At 33.6% G+C, this 23,483-nt stretch overlaps 1 protein-coding gene across 1 annotated transcript; it reads right to left on the bottom strand.

The window, feature by feature from the left end:
* Nucleotides 1-738: 738 nt before the first annotated feature.
* Nucleotides 739-23,408, bottom strand: mybbp1a (MYB binding protein (P160) 1a). Its single transcript, XM_073839733.1, has 27 exons — nt 23,207-23,408; nt 21,537-21,632; nt 21,363-21,446; nt 21,189-21,263; nt 20,943-21,050; nt 18,927-19,117; nt 17,595-17,762; nt 14,965-15,082; nt 14,400-14,689; nt 12,491-12,601; nt 12,279-12,404; nt 11,902-12,108; nt 11,712-11,820; nt 10,857-10,935; nt 10,571-10,731; nt 7,478-7,600; nt 7,248-7,391; nt 6,962-7,135; nt 5,582-5,739; nt 5,060-5,194; nt 4,864-4,945; nt 4,652-4,783; nt 3,624-3,692; nt 3,413-3,526; nt 1,892-1,990; nt 1,678-1,802; nt 739-1,367 (listed from the first exon to the last, which is right to left on the bottom strand). The coding sequence occupies exons 1-27, from the start codon at nt 23,399-23,401 to the stop codon at nt 1,019-1,021; spliced, it is 3,822 nt and encodes a 1,273-aa protein (XP_073695834.1). The 5' UTR covers nt 23,402-23,408; the 3' UTR covers nt 739-1,018.
* Nucleotides 23,409-23,483: the final 75 nt, after the last annotated feature.

Raw genomic sequence — 23,483 nt, 5'->3', positions numbered from 1 at the left:
TTTTATATATATATATATATATATATATATATATATATATATATATATATATATATATATATACACACACATCCCATTATGCTGTAGAAAAGGTCCAAATAATGTGTTCTCCTGGACGTCACTATTTAATTAACGTCTTAAAAAAAATTAAGGTCTTAAAAATGGCCAAAGAATATTATTTGACTAACTTATTAATTTTAAGTTAAATTGTGCTTTGTTGGTAGGCTATAATGTCTACTAGAATGTTAAAATCTTCAGTGTTAAGTAAATATTTTTAAATCGTTGTTTTGTAATTGATTTTTTTATCTTTATTTTTTTGTGAAAAGCACATTTTAGTTTTTTAATTTATGCAATGTCGAATTTTTTTTGGAAAAACATGAAAACTGTGTTCGGTAATCAGCCTTCAGCCCACTGTTTAATTTTATTCTGCTTCGGCCAAGAATTTTCATTTAAAATTCCATGATATTCCAGAAATTCCATGACCCGTGGGAACCCTGTATTTTACTCTGATTTCCTGGGAGCATCAATTTATTTAAATGTGATCCACCTAACATTATGTTAACTGCAAGAACTGACATAACGCTTCTCTTTTCAGCACTCATATCTGTTTAGTCACTACAGTAATTACCATTTATGTTGTTTTTATGGTTTTACAGTGTAACTTAGACATCCCATTAAGTCATTTTCAATGACTGATGGACACAATGTACCTTGCACAGTAAAAACACCGAAACCACATTCATAGAATAAAACGCCTTTTAGTTTTTCATGTACTGATTTTACAAAAATTGTATCATGCAAGTAGTCACAAACAGGCAAATAATACAGATCTCTGAAACAATAACAGAAAGTTTCTCAATTCACATTGGCTGATTTTCTCTGAACGGAACAGCTGATCTTGGAACAGCTGATCTTGAAACCAGCAGGTTTCTGAGTTTAAGCTGCGTAGGACAAACAGCAAGCTCTAAAGAATAACTTCTGTAATCAGTCCTGTATTCCGTTTAATTGTATTGTCCAATTATTCTCCATCAGCTACCTGCTGACCTTTCTTTTTCTTCTTCTTCTTCTCTTGTTGCTGCTGTGTTTTGGCTTTCTTTGTGGTCGGCTGATTTTGTGTCTCGTCTCCTTCTCCGTCCTGATGTTTCCTCTTCTTGTTTTTCTTCTTCTTCTTCTTCTTTTCATCTCCTCCGGACACTCCAGGGGTTTCTGTGGAGGCTGGCGTCTCTTTTCCCTCCAGAACGTTAGGCTTCTGACGGTTCTTGCGTTTCTTGGACTCAGGAAGGAACCCCTTCTTCTTATTCTTCCTTGTGGTCTCTTCTGTCTGTTCTGCCTCTACAACTTTTTTCACCTTTTCCATCTTTGGCTTTCTAAAATAAAGGAAAGGAAGAGAGGCATTGAAGACGGGTTTATTATCAGATACACTTGCTGAAAATTGCAAAATTTAATAACTCTAAAAAGAAAAATTCTTTAATACTTTAATTATGTAATACTATAAATATTCCACAAAAATATGAAGCAGCACAACTGTTTTCAACATTGATAATTAGAAATGTTTTTTGAGCAGCAAATCAGCGTATTAGAATGATTTCTGAAGGATCATATGACACTGAAGACTGGATTAATGCTGAAAATTCATGTTTAAAATTAAAATAAACAGATTTTTAAAATGTGACTCACAGAACGCCAAATAACTTCATCACGCTCCAGTACATGTCCTCCAGCTGTCCTGGTCTCTGCAGGCTCCCTTCAGCATTCATGGACTTGAGAACTTTCTGAAGCAGCTCCAGATTAATCTGCAGCTTCTGCTCAGAAAGAAACAAAGCGAGTTTTGTTAACACTCATGCTTAAGACTTTGTAAAACAAGATATTAGTAAAACCAGTGATTCATTACCTGATTCTGAACGGTTCTGACAAGGTGCTGACAGAGCTCTAGTGCCCTGACTATCTTCTCACGAACCATTTTATTCTTACACTGTACATCTTCAAAACTCTGAAAGAAAGGGATATATTTTAGTATATATATTATATTGACATAGTGTGTGTATATTTACACACACACAGCTACATACTGGTACAGTCAAAAGTTTACATACACCTTGCAGAATCTGCAAAATGTTAATTATTTTACCAAAATAAGAGGGATCATACAAAAAAAAATGCATGTTATTTTTTATTTAGTACTGACCTGAATAAGATACTTCACACAAAAAATGTTCACATATAGTCCACAAGATTAAATAACAGCTGAAAACAACCCCGTTCAAAAGTTTACATCCCCTTTATTCTTAATACTGTGTTGTTACCTGAACGATCCATAGCTGTTTTTTTTTTTTTTTTTGGGTTTAGTGATAGTTGCTCATGAGTCCCTTAATTGTCCTGAATAGTTAAACTGCCTGCTGTTCTTGAAAAAGTTCATTCAGGTCCCACAAAATCTTTGGTTTGCCAACATTTGTGTGTATTTGAACCCTTTCCAACAATGACTGTATGATTTTGAGATCCATCTTTTCACACTGAGGACAACTGAGAGACTCATATGCAAATATTAAAGAAAAGTTTAAATGCTCACTGATCCTTCAAAAGGAAAAATGATGCATTAAGAGGCAGGGGTGAAAACTTTTGAACAGAATGGAGAGGTGTGCATTTTTCTTATTTTGCCTAAATAATATATGTATTCTTTTATTTTTTTACTGCCCTTCAGAGGCTATATATGACATTTACATGCTTCCCAGAAGACAAAATAAGTTAAATTTACCCTGATCTTCAAAAATTTCACACCCGGCTCTTAATATATGGGTTTTCCTTCTGGAGCATCAGTGAGTGTTTGAACCTTCTGTAATAGTTGCATATGAGTCCCTCAGTTGTCCTCAGTATGAAAAGATGGATCACAAAATCATACAGTCATTATTGGAAAGGGTTCAAATACACAGAAAAGCTGGAAAACCCCCAAAATTTTGTATTTTTTAGAAGAACAGCAGGCAGTTTAACTGTTCAGGACAAACAAGAAACTCATGAACAACTATCACTAAACAAAAAACACAGTTGTGGATCATTCAGGTAACAACACAGTATTAAGAATCAAGGGGATGCAAACTTTTGAACAGGGTCATTTTTATAAATCCAACTATTATTTTCTCTTGTTGACTATATGTAAATATCTTTTTTAATGTGAAATATCTTATTCAGGTCAGTACCAAATAAACAATAACATGGATATTGTTTGATCTCTCTTATTTTGGGCAAATAATTAACATTTTGTAGATTCTGAACTCAACTGTACCTGCAAATGAATTTCACCAGAATTGGTGCCAGCTACTGAAATTGTGATCTTACTATTGAAATGAGCTGTTCCAAAACGTTGTATTTTCAGACTACTAAGCTAAAAGCGCTGATCATTAAATTGTGAAAAGTCTACCTTAGCGAGTTGGTCCACAACTTTCTGATGCAGCTCAGTTCTCTGGGCTTCAGACATCAGGTTCTTCACATCTTTAGACTGCAGGGCTCTGAGCACAATGAGACATGCCTGACCCTGAAACAACCAGACAAAAAAGTAAGTCAATTATACATCCAAAATATTCATGAGCTGCTTCAATACACTCTGACACAGATGGCTCAGTTTCATTTACCTGCTGATGTTCTCTCACTCCATCAGTGATGTTCTCCACAGCCATGTCCAACAGGTCAACACACAACACCTTCAAACACAACACAAATCGATCAGTTATGGCTCATTAAACAGCTTTCATGAGGTAGGGACTTAATTGCTGTTGCAATGATAGGACCTTGATTTGTAGTTTAATCACCATAACTAATACTTTTTCCTATACAACTATGATTCACTAGCCAAGTGTAAGCAACAATGAGCCGTCTACCTTTATATAGAGCTGAATGATTAATCAAAATAAAATTAAAATCGTAATATGGCTTAATGCCATTAGCAAATCATAAAAGCTGTAATTTATTTATTTAAGTGACTCTGGGTTGCAAAAAATTAATGAAGACATTCATTTTAAATTAATAAAGGTTATTGTTATTATTAAATACTATTTTTTATCATTAAACAGTATTATTACAATAGTAATATTTCATCTACTGTTCATTAATTTTTTTTATAATGTTTACTTATTTAATATTCTTTTTTATTACAGCCCTACAAACAAGAACAACAAATCTACAACTAATCTTAAAAACATTTTAGACTGCAACTGTCATCAGAAAAGACCTCAGTTGTGAGCCTTGACCACAAAACCAGTCATAAGGGTTCATTTTTTGAAATTGAGATTAATACTGAATAATATTTAATAAATAAGCTTTCCAGTGATGTATGGTTTGTTAAGATTAACATTAACGCCTTTAAATTTGTCCAAATTAAGTTCTTTGCAATGCATGTTGCTAATCAAAAATTGAGTTTTAATATATTTATGGTCAAAACTTTACAAAATATCTTCATAGAACATGAATTTTGCTTAATATCCTAATGATTTTTGGCATAAAAGAAAAAAATTATAAATTTGACCCATACAATGTATTGTTGGCTACTTATGACTGGTTTTGTGGTCCAGGGTCACAATTCAATTTTTCATTTGAATGTTAAATTCAATACTTTTAAACATAGTACTGATTTTATGCACTACTGGCGTTTTTTTTGACTTACAGGAAATCTGCTGAAAAGCTCGATGAACATGACTCCAGTGAGAGGGCTTTTCCTTTTCGTCATAAAAGACTTCAACGCATCCCTGAAGCAAGTTGTGACCCTCTCAACATCCACTTTACCCATAATCCTTAGCTGAAATTAACACAAAGTTATATCAACCTCAATACTCAACCTCAGTAGGAGATCAAAAACAATCTGAGATAGTAGTTTACCTCTGACGGTGTTGACGGTGCATTTTCAGAGTCCTGTTCACTTACAACGCCTCTTAACACCTTCAGCACATAGACAGCAGCACTACAAAACAATAACAACGTGATTTAAAGACACAAACACATTAAAAACCGATAAGCAATGAACATGAGTGTTTGTATACTACAGGTAGATAAATTAACAAGCATTAGTCCTCACCTGAAGTAGTACAGAGACACAGATGAGTCTGTCAGTTTTTTGGCTCGACCAATCAAACGCTCAAGCATTTCATGAAGCTCCGCCTCCCGTCCGTCAATTTCCCTGCAGTAATATTTTCCACGACAGAGCCGGTTCCTGCCGATTAAAGACACAACGACAAATTATGAGAATTAAACGCAATTAAATCAACAGTATTCTCTTCCTTCATAAAGAAAACATTGAATAAGCAGCATGTTTTCCGTGAGGTTTCACAAAAGGAATCAAATTTCAGCTGCAGTGATGTTATTGTTAATTAAAAATGTGAACAATTAAAAAAAAAAAAAAAAATTACCTGTACTAAAGTACTAAAATTTACATTTAATTTACATTTAATTATTTAAATAAAGGCTGTACAGAAATAAAAGAATAAAACTGACAAAAGCCTTGACATATTAACAAAACGACTAAAATCTAATTCAAACGGAAAACTAAAAAAAGCTAATTATAAAAGTATTTAAATAATACTATAGTCAGTCTGCTCACTTGAAGATGTCTGCAGCCTTGCGCAGGAAGTCCTGTTCCTGTTGGCTGGTTTCGGAGCTCATCCCGCTCTCGATTACACTGAGTAATGGTTCCACCATCCCAAGAACCAGAGCACTGCTTCCATGTTTGCTCAAAAACATCTCCACCATGTCCAGTACCTGAAAACAACAAACCAAATGATTTAAATGCTAGGGGTGTAAATCGGAGCCTTCAAGACGATTCGATACGAATGGCCGATACTATGGCCAGTTAGCCTATTCACTGTTTTAAAAAGTTTAATTTATACAAAATTGGTTACATTTTTAAAATACAATTTGCATCTTATTAAGAGGTAATGGTCACACATCCTTTGCAGTAGATGAACTGCAAATAGAACACTACTCCACAAAATCAGTTCAAAATCATCGCTCTTGAAAGTCAGACAACAACGTGATGTGTGTGAACATGAACAACATCATAGATGGACTGTGAAAAGAAAGTAACATGTGTGAAGTAGAAGACAATAATGAGGTTAGCGCCACCCGCAGCTTAGGAGTAGGTAGTACGCTTACGTCGGAGCCATAGACAGTAAAAGAAAGGTCGGAACAGATTCTAAAAATAGACAAGTGAACAAACAGGCGGCAAAATAAACACATGAATCAATACTCTTGCGGACGAATCGATGCATTGAATCGGCGGCTGCATAATCAATGCATCGATACGAATCGATTAATATTTACACCCCTATTAAATGCATATTTTTTACTACATATTTTTCAACACTGACTAATCAATAATCAGTCTTAAGAAAGCTCTGAATAATTAGGCAGGTTTAAGATTGACCTGACCACAATTGGACACATTTGCAGAAAGATTTGTTAGTGTTAGACTCTTTTTCACACTAATAAGCTGTTAAAAGCATCAAAACAGGCTTTCTATGTCCGTAACGAATGAGAGTTTGACTGGTGCAAACTGTCAAAAAGCACAGCATGCAATCAGAATAAATTATCCAAATATATACAAATTTTAAAGATTTTAAAGTATAAATAAACTTTAATAAATAATAACAAATAAAAATGAAGAAATAGTCTAGGTAAATTATAGTCTTAAAATGGTCCTGTTAACAATGATCCACTCAACCTCACTAATTTATCTATTATTGTATTTTAATGTTAAAAAAAATTACATAATATAAACGCATATACACACACACATATTATTCGTTTTTTAAATAGTAAATATTTCACAATATTACCATTTTTGCTGTATTCTGGATTAAATAAATGTAGGCGTGATGAGCAGAGGAGACTTCTTTTTTAGAAAAAAACATTGAAAATCTCACTGTTCAAAAACTTCTGACTGGTAGTGTAAATGAAAAATAGCCCCAAGAGCTAAACATACTTTAATCTTGAAGTCCCGCACAAGGACTTTTTCTTTGCGCAGTCTGTCCTTCTCGTTTTTCTTGGCTTGGATCCTATTCTTCTGCTCCAGAAAGAGAGCAGCCAGGCTTCCGTCTAGCTTCATCATAGCCGCATCATCCATTTCCTCTTCATCACTGCCATCCTCTTCAGTGGCCTAAACAAGACAACAGAACATTTTAAAGCCTCAAATCATCCTGCAGATTTCACACTGGAATATTGTGGGTTGCATTTGTCAATGTAGTGAAAATGTATTTATTTGTTCATACCAGAGCATTCTGACCCTGCAGAACCTTCATCAAATCCAAACGGAAGTTCTGATCCACCTCTTCTTTTTCCTCCGTGGCTTCATCCTCCTCCTCCTCATCATCATCATCATCATCACCAGAGGAGGAATCAGAATCCTCCTCACCCTGATGAAATTAAAAAAAGAGAGATTTAAAATAAATGCTAAATTATTCAGTTGGCTGGTATAAATATTCATGACGACCAGTCTTACCTCCTCACCATCCTCTTCATCTTCTTGCTCTTCCTTCTCTTTATGTTTCTTCTTTTTCTCTTTCTCCTTCTCATCAGTCACCATAACACCACTTTCTTCCTCATCCTTGTTGGGATCTAGAACCTAAAAATTAACATAAGCCACAATCCAATCAAATCCTTGCCCTACATTATTTCCTCTAGAATAAGTTTCACTCAGAAATAAATCACATCACAGAAGCTAAACACATTTTAGGTAAAAAAGATGTACAGTTATGAAAACAAGAACTGTCTGTTCATATTAAATTACAGTAGTAAGGCAATGAAGTTTTAAAACTCACGTCTTAAATCAAAATCGGTTACAAATTAAACTTTGTATAGGAGAGTATAAAAATATGTTTCCACAAATTGAATTAAAGCTAAAATAAAGCAGAAATATGTAATTAAAAATTTGAAATGTTAAAAATAAGTTTAAGTAAAAGAACTTAAATCAAAAAATAAATTAACATGTAATACAAAGAATTAAAACGCACATTTACTAAAATTAAAATAGAAGCTAATTCAACATATTAAAGAGAAGTTCACTTCCAGAACCAAAATTTACAATGTACTGATGCCCTTGTCATCCAAGATGCTCAAGTATTTCTTTCATCAGTCGTGAAGAAACTATGTTTTTTAAAGAAGACATTTCCGGATTTTTCTCCATATAGTGGACTTCTATGGTGCTCCGAGTTTAAACTTCCAAAATGCACTTTAAATGCAGCTTCAAACCATCCCAAATGTGGTTGTAAACAATCCCAGCCGAAGAAGAAGGGTCTTATCTAGCTAAATAATCGGTTATTTAATAAAAAAAAAAACACACACACAATTTGTATACTCAGGGTTTCTGCAGATATGAACAAGTGAAATTTAAGACTTTTTAAGACCTTTTTAATACCACCTTATATGAAATTTAAGACCGAAACCTGTAATGGAAATATATATTATATTACATGCATATATGTAATATTTAATGTGTTTAATGTAAAAAGTAAACGCAATTTCATGGCTGTCATAAATTAAATTTATTACTACAATATACAGTGAACTTTTCATATCAGCAGATACTATTCCACACAAAATATCCCCATAAAAGTACCACTAGAAATATCTGATGTAAAAAAAAAAATTAGCTTTTACATCGTAAATCTGCATATTTGATTTACCTTTATAAAGGCCTACTTTTGAAATGTATGCATTACCTTTGAAATTTATTTTATGAATTTATCAATAAATTCTAAATGGCTGTTAGCAGTGAGATTACATAATTTACACTGCAAAATTAAAAGTGAGATTAATGTTTTAAATACATTTATTGATTTATAAATATATACATTAGAAATGTTGGGTGTGGAGGCATACTTTTAAACACACTAAACTACCAACAGGTGGCAGTAAGTCACTTCATGAGCGAGTTATTTCAACTGATTCGATCAAAACGCTGCAAAACGTTGCTAGGAGAATGCTTCTGCTAATGTTGCATATTGTCTAATATGTAAGTAACTACTTGACTAACTACTTTTTTATTGAGCTAAAATTAATGTAACATTTGTAATTGTGAGAATTTTTAGCAAAAAGCTCACTTGGTATATTACTGAACTATATCATGTTATAAATAAACTATACATTTAAATTTTTTACCTCAGTGTGTTTCTTTAGAGTGCCGTTACATTCATTTGTTTTAAAGTATGTCACAAATAGACCAGAAATGCACTATCCATTATCAATTTCTGTTTACGTTTAATGTATTAAAATATGAATCTTTCTTGCCTTTGGATGCTTCACTATTTGTTTTTTTCACTTCAGTTTTAATCAGGCGGTTTGTTCAGTCGAGCAAGTAAAAAAAAAAAAACATTTTAAAAGTATCTCGAATGCTGGCGGTCAGCTAGCTCGACCTATATTTATTATTATTATTGAGAACATTATATACAGAAAAAGGTCGTTTGACCTGTATTCTGCTACTGCGATTCTGAAGACGCATAACTTCCACAGAGGGAGAAAAAAATCTAGTTGTTAGCAACTGGCCTTAGCCAAGCCCTATATTCAGTTTTTTTCAAGCTAAGTATCGCTAAACTTGCACTTCCTCATAGCTTAAAAGTTAAATCCATTTTACTTCTGCGGTACAATCCGAGAGAGACTCGCGGCAATAACAGAAAGCTGATTGGCTATTGCATGCTGGTCTCATTTGTAGTTTAAATACAGCAAATTATATTTGGAATAGTGAAATAAAGAACTACAACACCACGGAAACAACAAAAAGATAATTTAAATGAATATTAGAGGTAGCGTTACATGGACATCGGAAAAATAAGACCTGTGTAAAATTATTTAAGACCTAGAACAGCGAATTTAAGACTTTTTAAGGCCTAAAATTTTGATTTTTAAATTTTAGACTTTTTAAGACTTTTTAAGACCCCGCGGAAACCCTGATACTTTTTAACCTCAAACGTTCATCTGGTCTTGCTCTGCCTCAACTTTTTCTGATTCAAGACAGTTAGGGTATGTTGAAAAACTCCCATCTTATTTTCTCCCTCAACTTCAAAAATAATTTCAAAATCGTTCTACATCGCTGCAGAAGTACCGACCCAGTGTTTGCAAAGTGAACATACAAAGATCATCAATCACCCTTCACAAAATGGTAAAACAGCGACGTAAGACGTTTTTGAAGTTGAGGGATAAAATGAGAAAAGATGGGGAATTTTTTGACATACCCTATCTGCCTTGAACCGGAAAAAACAGAGTTCAGGCAGAGCAAGACAAGCGTTTAAGGTTAAAAAGTATATAAAAATAAAAATAAACGATCGTTTTGCTAGGTAAGACACTTCTTCTTCGGCTGTGATCGTTTAGAGCCCTTTGAAGCCGCATTTAAAAAAGTTTTTAAGTTCAAACTTGGGGCACCATAGAAGTCCACTATATAGAAAAAAAATCCTCAAATGTTTTCCTCAAAACACAAAGACATGAATATTTTGGATGACAAGGGGGTGATTGCATTATCAATACACCTTTGTTCTGGAAGTGAACTACTCTTTTGATACCATAACAGTATGTAAACAATACTAAATTAACAGATTCTTACGTTCAGGATGGAGCTGAGAGCTTCTTGGGTGAGGTGAGGACATATACGGCTAAACACAGCTTTACACACATTACGAATGAGTCGACTGGGCTGAGACAGGAGAGACAACAGGATCTCAACAACCACCTCCACCCAGTGCGGCTCCTCAGCAGAGCTCCCTTCTGCAACGCACACACACACACACACACACACACACACATTAGTGCATCATCGAGCAGGAATAATGGACTACAAATCACAAAACACAAGTCAAAAAACATTCAATCCATTAACTGCTCCAACTTACGTGCTTTCTTCTTTTTAGATTTAGCTTTCTCCATGCAGGTCCGCAAATCATTCAACAGCTCTAAACTTTCATCTGGAACCTGGAACGAGGCAAGAACATCAACATTTTGTTAAGATCATTTAATAAAGGTAGTAAGTTTTAAGTAAGTCTTTAGCACTTTCTGAAATTATTATATGTTTTGTTGGAATAGGAATCAAAAACACATGATTTTTTTTCTTGTATTAAACTATTTTCACAGCAAAATGAACAACCATTATACCATTATAATGGCCCAAACACAACTTTAAAGACCTTTTATCTAAAAAAATAAAAAGTTCAAATATATTTTAAAAACTACTTTTTGCTTTATATCGTCATGTGACCAGGAAAATATCAAGACAGTTTTGCTAATACCAATACATCCCTAACAACCATTAAAAACAAAGACCTTTCTATACAAAACAAGTGTAAGATATAGAAAAATTATGCACAAACAAATAATACAGTGGCCACAAAAATAATTGTAATATTTCAGGTTGGATTTCACAAATGTCTTTAATTTGAAAATAAATTATTAATAATAAATAATACTAATGATACTTCTTACTTGATATATTATGATTTATTCAGAGCTTTGAAAAATGCTTGTGTAAATGCCTGATAACCTACTTATTTTTTTTATTAATTAACCTATTTGGTAGATGCTTTTATCCAAAACAAGGTACACATTTCAGTGGTTCATGCATTTTCAAACGTTTGGCCGTGGTATTTCTAGCACCAAGAGCTTCGGGAATGCCCAAGTGATAATTTTATGATGATCTGATAATTCCTTTTTGAAAAAATAAGAGATAAAATGAATAATTTGAAGAATCAAACCTTGAACATCTGAATCCCAATGAGAAGGAAGAGGTGCTGGAACGCTGTGTGTTTGGGTGAATTAGACTTCTTTGCTTTTTTCCTCAAGGCCTCCACTGATTCCAGCATACTGAACATACACAAAATCACATGATTTGAGCTTCAGTCCATCTTTAAGACATCATAAGTAGTGTTTTGCAGGATATGTTACCTGTCCCAGCCCTGTCTCTGCTCTGGACTGAGGGTCTGAATGCTCTGGACGTATTTGCGTTGGTCGAGCAGCATGGTGGCATACTGGACCAGACAGTACATCCACATGCTTCCATCAGCTTTAACACCCAGAATCCTCCTGGAGTTCACCTTCTCCTCCTCAGGAGAATCTCCTAACACAGCCATTGAGTTCAGGCCCTGCAGAAGACTGGAGGAGATGAAGTATATACTTTATTATATTTATTATTAATTACATTTCTGTCTGTTGCATCCATATGCATTCACATTTTTAAATAAAATAAAAATCTAAAAATATCTTTATTATGACTGGTGTAATTTTTAAATTTAATTAAAATTTTACTGAAAAAATGTTCTGACCTATTGAAGGATGCAGAGAAAGTGGCCCGTGTTTGTTGATCTATGGGCACTGAGAGAGCCTGCACCGTCTCAGGGATTTCTGGAGTGGGTTTCTTCACATCAAAGAAGGCGTGGAAGAAAATAAACCTGCAGAAGAAAGATAAAGAAAGACATCAGAGGAGTTGCCACAGAGGTCATGAAGAGACCATTAGTGAGATCTAAAGATGAGTTACCTAGCTATTTTCATGACAAGGTCCTCCTGTTTCTTAATTTGAAAGTTCTCCACAATGAAAGTGAGGTGTGGAATGATCCATTTACGAAATCTGGAAACACAGCTGTCACTCCTACAGAATGAAATAAAACAGAATAAACATTAAATTGAGAGGAAAAATGCCTGCAGATGACAATTTTTTAAATCACATTTGTAAATTGTTTAGCAATTAAATTTTTTTTGTATAAATCATTAATTAGTAAACAAATAAATGATCTCAATTACAAATTAATCTTGTAATATTAATCTCATATTATTGAAAACTGTTATTAACATAGAAACTATATTGTATATACATTATATAAATAATACAATTATTATTATATTGTATATATTAAATCTATATTATATACTATATAAAATAGTTCTAAAATGAATGTATAAATATTGTATTTATCGAGTATAACAACATTAATCATTTTTATATTAATTTACATAATGTAACACACACACACACACACACACATATATATATATATATATACACACACACAATTTTATAATCCAAACATAATACATATACTAGTAACTGTTATTCCTTAGATACATCTACAAAAAAATACTATATTACAGATTTCTATATATTACATATATTTTAATTATAGATTTACATATTATTATTCTAAATATTTTTATTGTAATTATTATGAATACCAATGGTTGTTATTAATGTGTAAAGTAATTAATAAATATTATTTTTGTGTGTGTGTTCTATAGAATAATTATTAATTTTTATCATTATATTTTAATTTACATTTTATATATGTGACCCTGGACTACAAAACCAATCATAAGGGTACATTTAAAAAAAAAAAATGATTCATGCACCATCTAGAAAAAAAAAACACTTTACCTTGATTTAAGGTTTGTTAGGATAGGACAATATTTGATCAAAATACATCTATTTAAAAATCTAGAATCTTAGGGTGCAAAAAAAAAATATATATATATTGATAAAATCGCATTTAAAGTGGTCAAATTTAAGTTCTTAGCAATGCATATGACTAATTAAAATGTATGTTTTGATATATTTATGGTAGGAAATTTACAAGATATGGAACATGATCTTTACTTACTTATTCTAATGATATCTGGTGTAAAAAACAAAACAAAAAAAAAATATATATAATTTTGACCCATACAATGTATCGTTGGCAATTGCTACAAATAACGCAACTTAAGATTGGGTTTGTGGTCCAGGGTCACATATACGGTTTTACCATAGACTGTAAAAAATATGGACGTAGTGTCCGTGACGTCATCCGTAGGTTTCAGAAGAGCGATTTTGAAGCCTATAGTGGGCGGGATTCGCCGTCGCCATCTTGGAATTGCATCATCGCGCATCACTCCCGGATCATTAAAAATGGGCAAAGAGGCGGGACGTGGGTGGAGCTGAGTGCTGAAACCACGCCTACTTAGTGCGCCAGTCGTCACTCAAGTGGCCACGCCCTTAATTATGCAGAACTTTACGACTTAATATAACTTAAACGGATGAGTTATAAAAAAATTCACCCCCCTCACAGTTGACATGAAGGGCGAAATTAGCTATATAGTCTAAAACCACTTTTTGAACCAGGTTGTAAACATGTTTTTTCTGCTGTAAAGTTGGGCATTTTAACATGGGGAGTCAATGGGACTGACTCCCTTTTGCAGCCAGTCTCTAGCGGCTTGTCGATGAATTGCAGTTTAAGCCACTTCCGTGTTGGTTTCAATAGAGAGAGCGGGAGGACACAAGCCAAGCCAAAATCATAAGATCACTTAGTTGCAATCAGACTCATTAAAGTTTAATGCCTTTTTTCTATTTTTTACAATTCTTAATGACTTTAAAACAATCAATTTGTCAATTCTTGGAAAATCCAGCATGGACTCACTCTACTTCAGACTCCTGGTTTCCTTTTTGTCTGCGTGTGCTGAAGTCCAGAAATTTGTCCAGCTGTGGCTTACAGAAAGCCTCCATCAGCCACTCCACATACTGCTGCAGCGCAGACAGATTCATGTGCTCCAGAACCTTCCAGCTGGACGGGACCACAGGGTAGCCCTTGTTAGTGAGCTGAGTGAAGCCAAGGATCACGGCGAGCTGTTTGTCAGCGTCAGCGCAGCCCTCCATAAACTCACTCACGTACTTCTCCATTTCTGGAGCAAACTTGTATCGCTCCACCAACTGAAGGGAGAGACGCACAATAAACATCCAATATTATGACACAGACTTTATTCAGAATGCTACACTAGCTTATTGCACTTCTACGTTCTTGTATAAATGTTAAACAGTAGTATGCAACATTGATGTTTAATTATCTCCCTACTTTTAATTTTAGTGATCCGTAATTTACTGCAGAATTATGTTAAACACAGAATTGTTAAATAAAACATTTTCAAACTACAATAATGAATGGCAACATCAACATACATCAGATAAAACACATCACCAAGACAGACCTGTGCAGACAGCATGTGTTGGCCATAGTGTATCATCACATCACCGGACAGGACAAACTCGAGCTGAGAGACTGACAGCAGAGGTAGAGATGCTCCCAACAACCGGAAACTCAAATAACTGATAAAAGAGAGAAACAAAATGTTTTGTTTATCATATTTTAACGGGTATAGACCAATTATAGGTTTGTAAACATTCGGGATGCGTCCATCATGGTTGCAGAAAACCTGGGAGAGATAGCCTTTACGGCTATAGTATTACACGGATACGGTACAAAATAGTTTGATTTAAAAAAAGATTATAGATTATATTGATTGTCATTTTCAAAATGTTCTCTGCTTATTACAAGAGCTTGTCACCCAGTGATGAGCACTGTTATTCAACGAAACTCATGTTAGACAGTGGGATAGTCTTACAGATTTGAAACAGGAATGATGTTTTTTATGTGTGAAGCCTATCTGGTGGCAGAAAACTCACTATTTTTGAGTTAAATCGAGTTATAAAGTCTAAATTAGGAGATATAAACTTGCATTTACAAGGAAAAAAAAAGTCAGAATTGTGAGATAAAATAAATAAATGTTATGTAAAAATGCTAATAGTAATACGTTTAAATAATATTTCATGTGTAAATATGTATTTTATGTGAATCTTTTTGTTTAATAGTAGTTCACTTTCAGAACAAAAAATTTACTGATAAAACAGTCGTGGCCAATAGTTGAGAATTACATTAATATTGGAAATTGGAAAAGTTGCTGCTTAAGTTTTTATAATAGTAATTTGCATATACTCCAGAATGTTATGAAGAGTGATCAGATGAATTGCATAGTCCTTTTTTGCCATGAAAATTAACTTAATCCCCAAAAAAACTTTCCACTGCATTGTTAAAAAGGCTTCATGGCGTCCAAGAAAATCCAGCAAGCGCCAGGATCGTCTCCTAAAGAGGGTTCAGCTGCGGGATCGGAGTGCCACCAGTGCAGAGCTTGCTCAGGAATGGCAGCAGGCAGGTGTGAGCGCATCTGAACGGACAGTGATGCGAAGACTTTTGGAAGATGGCCTGGTGTCAAGAAGGGCAACAAAGAAGCCACTTCTCTCTAAAAAAAACATCAGGGACAGATTGATCTTCTGCAAAAAGTATGGCGAATGGACTGCTGAGGACTGGGGCAAAGTCATATTCTCCGATGAAGCCTCTTTCCGATTGTTTGGGGCATCTGGAAAAAGGCTTGTCCGGAGAAGAAAAGGTGAGCGCTACCATCAGTCCTGTGTCATGCCAACAGTAAAGCATCCTGAGACCATTCATGTGTGGGGTTGCTTCTCATCCAAGAGAGTGGGCTCAGTCACAATTTTGCCCAAAAACACAGCCATGAATAAAGAATGGTACCAAAACACCCTCCAACAGCAACTTCTTCCAACAATCCAACAACAGTTTGGTGAAGAACAATACATTTTCCAGCACGATGGAGCACCGTGCCATAAGGCAAAAGTGATAACTAAGTTGCTCGGGGGCCAAAACGTTTTGGGTCCATGGCCTGGAAACTCCCCAGATCTTATCCCATTGAGAACTTGTGGTCAATCCTCAAGAAGCGGGTGGACAAACAAAAACCCACTAATTCTGACAAACTCCAAGAAGTAATTATGAAAGAATGGGTTGCTATCAGTCAGGATTTGGCCCAGAAGTTGATTGAGAGCATGCCCAGTCCAATTGCAGAGGTCCTGAAAAAGAAGGGCCAACACTGCAAACACTGACTCTTTGCACAAATGTCATGTAATTGTCGATAAAAGCCTTTGAAATGTATGAAGTGCTTGTAATTATATTTCAGTACATCACAGAAACAACTGAAACTATCTATCTAACTGATCTAAAAGCAGTTGAGCAGCAAACTTTGTGAAAACTAATATTTGTGTCATTCTCAAAACTTTTGGCCACGACTGTATACTCACTCCCTTGTCATCCAAGATGTTCATGTCTTTCTTTAGTCATAAGGAAATTGTGTTTTTTGAGGAAAACATTTTAGGATTTCTCTCCATATAATGGACTTCAATGGTGCCCCGAGTTTGAACTTCCAAAATGCAGCTTCAAAGGGCTCTAAATGATCCCAGCCGAGGAACGAAGGGTCTTATCAAGCAAAACAATGGGTTATTTTCTAAAAAAAATTACAATTTATATACTTTTTAACCAGAGATGCTCATCTCGTCTAGCTCGGCAAGACGAGCATTTGAGATTAAAAAATATATAATATGTAAATGTTTTTAGAAAATAACCAATCGTTTTGCTAGATAAGACCCTTATTCCTCAGCTGGGATCATTTAGAGCCCTTTGAAGCTGCATTTAAACTGCATTTTTGCAGTTCAAACTCACGGGCACCATAGAAGTCCATTATATGGAGAGAAATCCTGAAATGCTTTCCTCAAAAAACAAAATTTCTTATCGACTAAAGAAAGAAAGACATGAACGTCTTGGATGACAAGGCAGTGAGTAAATGATCTGTAAATTTTTGTTTTGGAAGTGAACTTCTCCTTTAAGTTACATTCTAAAGCACTGAAAATATCTTGCAGTGAATAATATCCTGGTGGCATGTTAGAAACTTGAACTAGCAGGTTAAGGTTAAGGTTTGGCCACACATGTTAAACTCACTGTGTGGGTCCAGGGAACTCTGACAGCATGCCTTTGATAATGGCTTCATTCCAGAACATCTCGAAGTTGTCCTCCTGCAGAGACACTTGCAGCAAGTCCAGCGCAACCGGGGGAAGAATGTTCTCCTTCTTTACAGAGCGAGCGGCCGTTTTTAAAACCTCCACCAGCCTGGAAGAACATTAAAACAATGAAGCATACAAAATGTAAGCATGTTTTAAACCTACCACTGGTAGAACATGTTTAAACGAAATCAATACAATAAAAGTAATTACTAACCTGAGTGTTTATAATCTGAAACTAATTAATTTGTAAATTATTGTTAAAAACTAAAAGGGTCATTCCATGTCAAATCAACCAAATGTAAAAAAAAAAAATAATAATAATCCACGGCTCAAATTTTTGATTTCGCTAATATTTTTTCTGAGAAAAGATAGACATGTATAGTGATGAAAGCCAAAATATTAAATTTCATGGATGAATAAATACTGAATAATCCACTATTTTGTAGAGGGGGGTCAAAATGGCAATTTTCACCTGAGTTTTATAGGCACATTTAAGGGGGGTAAAAATGACTTTAGAAAGACGACAGCATCATTATCTTATTTTTCCACAAAGATTGGTATATCTGTTAGTAAAATCTGTTAACTTCAGCAATCTTTGTTGGATTATGTGCCAACGGTGATCATTCAAAAATGGGAAAGCAGCACTTTTCAAGTTTTTCGTCAAAGTTTGCATGCCTGTAACTCCGGAAGTATTAAAGATATCTCAATACCCTTTTAGATATTGGGTCTTAACAAACTTTCTTTTAGAAATCTTTATTTTTAAGGCCCTATATGGTTTGGTTCCACAGATATTGGAATTTAAATATGGCTCCAGGAGTATATTATTAAACTGTACACATTTTCAATGGTCAAAAACCAAATGTGGGCCATTCTGACCCCTTCTACAAAATAGTGGATTACTATAGTAAATATTCATCCATGACATTTAATATTTTGGCTTTCATTACTATACATGTCTATCTTTCTACAGAAAAAAAAAAATTTCATGGACCACTGTTTGAGTTGACACAGAATGACCCAAAATTTAAAATATATTTTAAAGTAATCTAAATACATGATTAGACCTAAACTGACTAAATTTAAATTCTTTAAATTTATTTAATTAATTCAAATAATTACTACATAAATCAAATTTATTTCAGTAATTAAAATAAATTCTAATAGTAATTTAAAATTATTTTACAATTATTTTTGCATATATAAGAATGTCTGAATACAAAGACAAAACATATGGAGTAGGAAAGCAGAAAAGAAAATCAGACACACTCACTTCGGCATGTTCTCTTCATTAATAACTGCTTTGGTTCCCAATAGTTTCTGGAGTTTTTTGGGTTTGAGCACAGAGGGGAACTTCTGCATGGCCACTAGGAGGAGCTCCAGCTGCTCAGGTGTGTTGAGGGCAGAGGTCAGGTCAGGTTGCAGGGCACTCAGGAGCACCTCTTTAAACACCTCATTCGATGTCTATACAACAAAACACATTGCAAATGAAACACTACATGATGTAATAAATCAATCAATACATAAAAATTAGTAGTAGTATTCTGTTTATTGCAACTAATAATACTAATAATACAAAATAGCTGCAAGCAGCGATTACCGGGGTTCAAGTACTTTAAGGCATTTAAGCACATATGAAAAAAGACATTACTTAGCAAGCCTGTAACCACCTAAATCAATGATTTTAAAAAGCCTTTTTGGCAAATCCAGGTAATTTTACCATAGAAATGTTGTTTTTTAACGTTTATGATTGTTATAGCACCAGCTGTGGTCCGATCTCCTTAAAACTATGCATGCTTGTTCAAATTCTGTTTAAAAACCTGTCACATGTGCTCAGCAAGTTTCGTGAAGTTTTAAGTTTTCCTTTAGGCTTCATTGGATTTCTTTTCTAAATGACTCTGTTATAGCTTCCCAAAGGGTAAATTTACTTTTTTTTTTTTTTTTTCAGAAAATTGTACCGCAGTGTTTTTTTCCAAAAACCTAGGACCAGTTTGCAAAGTAAGTTTTTTCTGAATTATGGAGCAACAATATGAGACACCCAAAAATCCCCTCTGTAAAAACATTTGAGTCTAATAATCTAATAATTTTGGAACTGACTTCAGTGTTTAAATGTTTGTACTAGAAATGTATGCAAATCAGCGCATATTTCATTAAATGCCTCATTTTCATATTTAAACCTAATGTTTTAAAACTTGCAATACAAAAAAAGTTTGCAACTATCACTGGATTTTATTAACTGAGTACGGTGATAACTATTCGTTTTTTTAACCTGCAGTGTCTCGCCTTAATTAAAACATACTAAAATTAGTAATATTGTGAACAAGTATTACAGTTTAAAATAACCATTTTCTGTTTGAATATATTGCTAAATATAATTTACACCTGTCATGCGAAGTTGAATTTTCAGCATCATTCATAAATCATTCTAATATTATTATTATGATATATATAATTATTATTATGCTGAAAATTGAGCATTATATTTAATGAAAATGGAATGAAAGATCATGTGACACCGTAGATTGGAGTAATAATTCTGAATATTCAGCTTTTGGAATAAATTACATTTTATATATTCATATAAAAAAAAAACTGTTATTTTAAACTGTAAAAATATTTAATAAAAAATTTAAAAAAAATAATTAAAAAAATTTAATACAAAAATTTGTCCTTGGTGAGAAAAAAGAAAATTTAAAAAATCTTAATTATACCAAACGTTTGACTAGTAGCATATAATCATTTATATAACACAAAATATACATAAAACCAGTCTTTTTTAATTAAGATTTCTACATCAATTGAAAGCTGAATAAATAAGCTTTTCATTAATGTATGGTTTATGGTTAGGATAGGACAATATTTGGTTGAGAATCTGAGGGTGCAAAAAAAAAAAAAAAAAAAAAAATTCTAAATAAAGTTGTCCAAATGAAGTTCTTAGCAATGCATATTACTTAACATAAATTAATCTTCATGGAACATGATCTTTACTAAATATCCTAATGATTTTTGTCATAAAAGAAAAATGTAATAATTTTGACCCATAAAATATATTATTTTGCCTATTGCTACAAATATACCCCTGATACTTAAGACTGGTTTTGTGGTCCAATACATTATAGTAATAAAATTATAAGTTTTAAGTATTAAAACCAATTATTGAGATACTCATATTATAATAATGCTTATATTATTATACTTATTGTTTGTGATGCTACTAGGGCTCTCAAGAACACCTTGTCAATCGTATCCTTTAATGCAGCAATACACATCACAATACATTACACATCACCTCTGACAGGATGTCAACCATGGTTTTTCTGGGTAGGTCTTTCAGGTGTTCTCCGTACTTGGACAGACTCTGCAGGAGCTGCACACACTCCAACATGACCTGTGGCTCCTGAGAAATAACATACAGTTAAAGATCATCAACACAATCTGAATGCCAAATGGCATTAAAAATAATATGCAAGATGCAAATCTTTTTCCAGTGATTTAACCATGTGAATGTAATAACGCAACACTCTGGTTCTCTTACCTTATGCAGTCGTGTGGACTGAGACAGGGCGAGCACCCCGAAGAAATTCCCAAATGCTGCATTTCTGATTAATTTCTGTCAAGAGAGTTGAAGCATCACAAGAAAAACCTATGAGCTCCATGATTATGATATTAAAGTATTAAGGCCACATCATTTACCATATGTAATCCTCACCTTTTGGCCTGTCTGGAGTTTGTGCTTTTCTTTGACGGTGTCTAGTGTGGATTTCAATGAGATCTCCTCAAATACACTCAGCAGCTGCGTACAGAAATAACTAATAGTCAAATACATATCTAGTGACTGCTATAAAGAAAAACGTGAAGATATAACGTGACTGGTTTAAAATACCTGAGCGAGTGCAACGCTGTATCCTGACCGAGCGTCTTCTCTTGTGTGAGAAAGACCGTCCACTAGTCTCTTCAGTGAATATTTCAACTCATCCGGCTGGATGAAAACAGACATGAATTAAATATTGAGAAAATTGCCTTTAAAGTTGTCCAAATGAAGTTCTTAGCAATGCATATTACTATGCATCACTAATCAAAAATTAAGATTTCATATATTTACGGTAGGAAATTTACAAAATATCTTCATGGAACATCTTTACTTAATATCCTAATGATTTTTGGCATAAAAGAAAAATTAATCTGACATGAATCTGATCCACTGACTATCAAACAAGTTCACATCTTTCATGCTTGATTCTTCAATTAAGGGTATTTTTTGACTATTGTGTTAAAGCATTGGTGATTTTTACAATTAATAGGAAAAATAATATATGGTAGAATAGATTTTAACTATTTGTTAATACACTGCCAGTCAAAAGTTTTTGAACAGTAAGATTTTTAATGTCTTTTAAAGTAGTCTCTTCTGCTCACCAAGCCTGCATTTATTGAATCCGAAGTACAGCAAAAACAGAAAACTATTTTAAATATTTTTACTATTTAAAATAAATGCTTTTTATTTGAATATATTTTAAAATGTAATTTATTCCTGTGATTTCAAAGATGAATTTTTAGCATCATTACTTCAGTCACATGATCCTTCAGAAATCATTCTAATATGCTGATTTACTGCTCAAGAAACATTAAATTATTATTATTCTCAGTATTTACATTTTTTCAGAATTATCTGATGAATAGAAAGGTCCAAAGATCAGCATTAATCTGAAATAAAAAGAATTTGTAACATTATACACTATAATATTCAAAAGCAATTTTTTGGGGGGTCAGTATAATTTTATTTCTATTAATTATAGAAATTAATATTATTATTTAGCAAGACGCTTTAAATTAATCAAAAGTGTTGATAAAGACATTTATAATATTACAAAAGATTTCTATTTCAGATAAATGCTGTTCTTATGAACTTTCTATTTATCAAAGAAAGCTTTAAAAAAATTCTACTCAGCTGTTTTGAACATAATAATTATAATAATATTAAACGTTTTTTTTTTTGTACAGCAAATCAGAATATTACAATGATTTCTGAAGGATCATGTGACTTGAGTAATTATGCTAAAAATTCAGCTTTGAAATCATAGGAATACATTGCATTTACAACAGTTATTTTAAATAGGAAAAAAAATTAAAATATTTACAGTTTTTGTTGTACTTTGGATCAATTAATAGCAGGCTTGGTGAGCAGAAGAGACTTCTTTAAAAAAAAAAAAACTTTAAAAATCTTACTGTCCAAAAACTTTTGATTGGCAGTGTACATGTTAGTAAAAACTAATTAATTAAAAAGTTAATAAAACTTAAAATTCGAAATTTTCTCTCTCATCCTATGGACAGAAAAGTTTCTATAACTGAAGAACCCTTACAGAGCACCACAGCTCCATTTAACCCACGTGTTTAACGTTACATGAACAACCAAAGCCAAATGGACCACTATTCAGATAACGTCAGCTTATTAAATCTGGTAATAAAACAGCACCAACAACAATAACAACTAACGTTGACTGACTAGAATATTGATCAGACAATTTTGAAATGATTATCAGAGTTGGCACTCCATACCTTCTCACTCTTCTTCAAGTGTTCAATCAAATCCTCTATCGCTTTGAGGCGGATTTCCCGCTGGGGTTTCGCGATGTCCCAGAAGTAATCCAGGAACTGTCGGTTCTGTTTGAGAATGCCTTTGGCATCGGTAACTTTGGGTCTCACGGTGGTGTCTTCGATCTCTCCCATGTTTGTCTGCATCACCGCAACCATGAGTGTGGGGCGCACACGTGGGGAGAATCGCGAGGACGTTTTCTTCCAGGGTTACTTCCGCGCTGTGATTTCAAAATAAAAG

The sequence above is a fragment of the Garra rufa genome, chromosome 5, assembly GCF_049309525.1.
Source record: "Garra rufa chromosome 5, GarRuf1.0, whole genome shotgun sequence".
NCBI lineage: Eukaryota > Metazoa > Chordata > Actinopteri > Cypriniformes > Cyprinidae > Garra > Garra rufa.
Note: the sequence above shows the minus strand (reverse complement) of the source record. Positions and strands in the feature narration are given on the sequence as shown.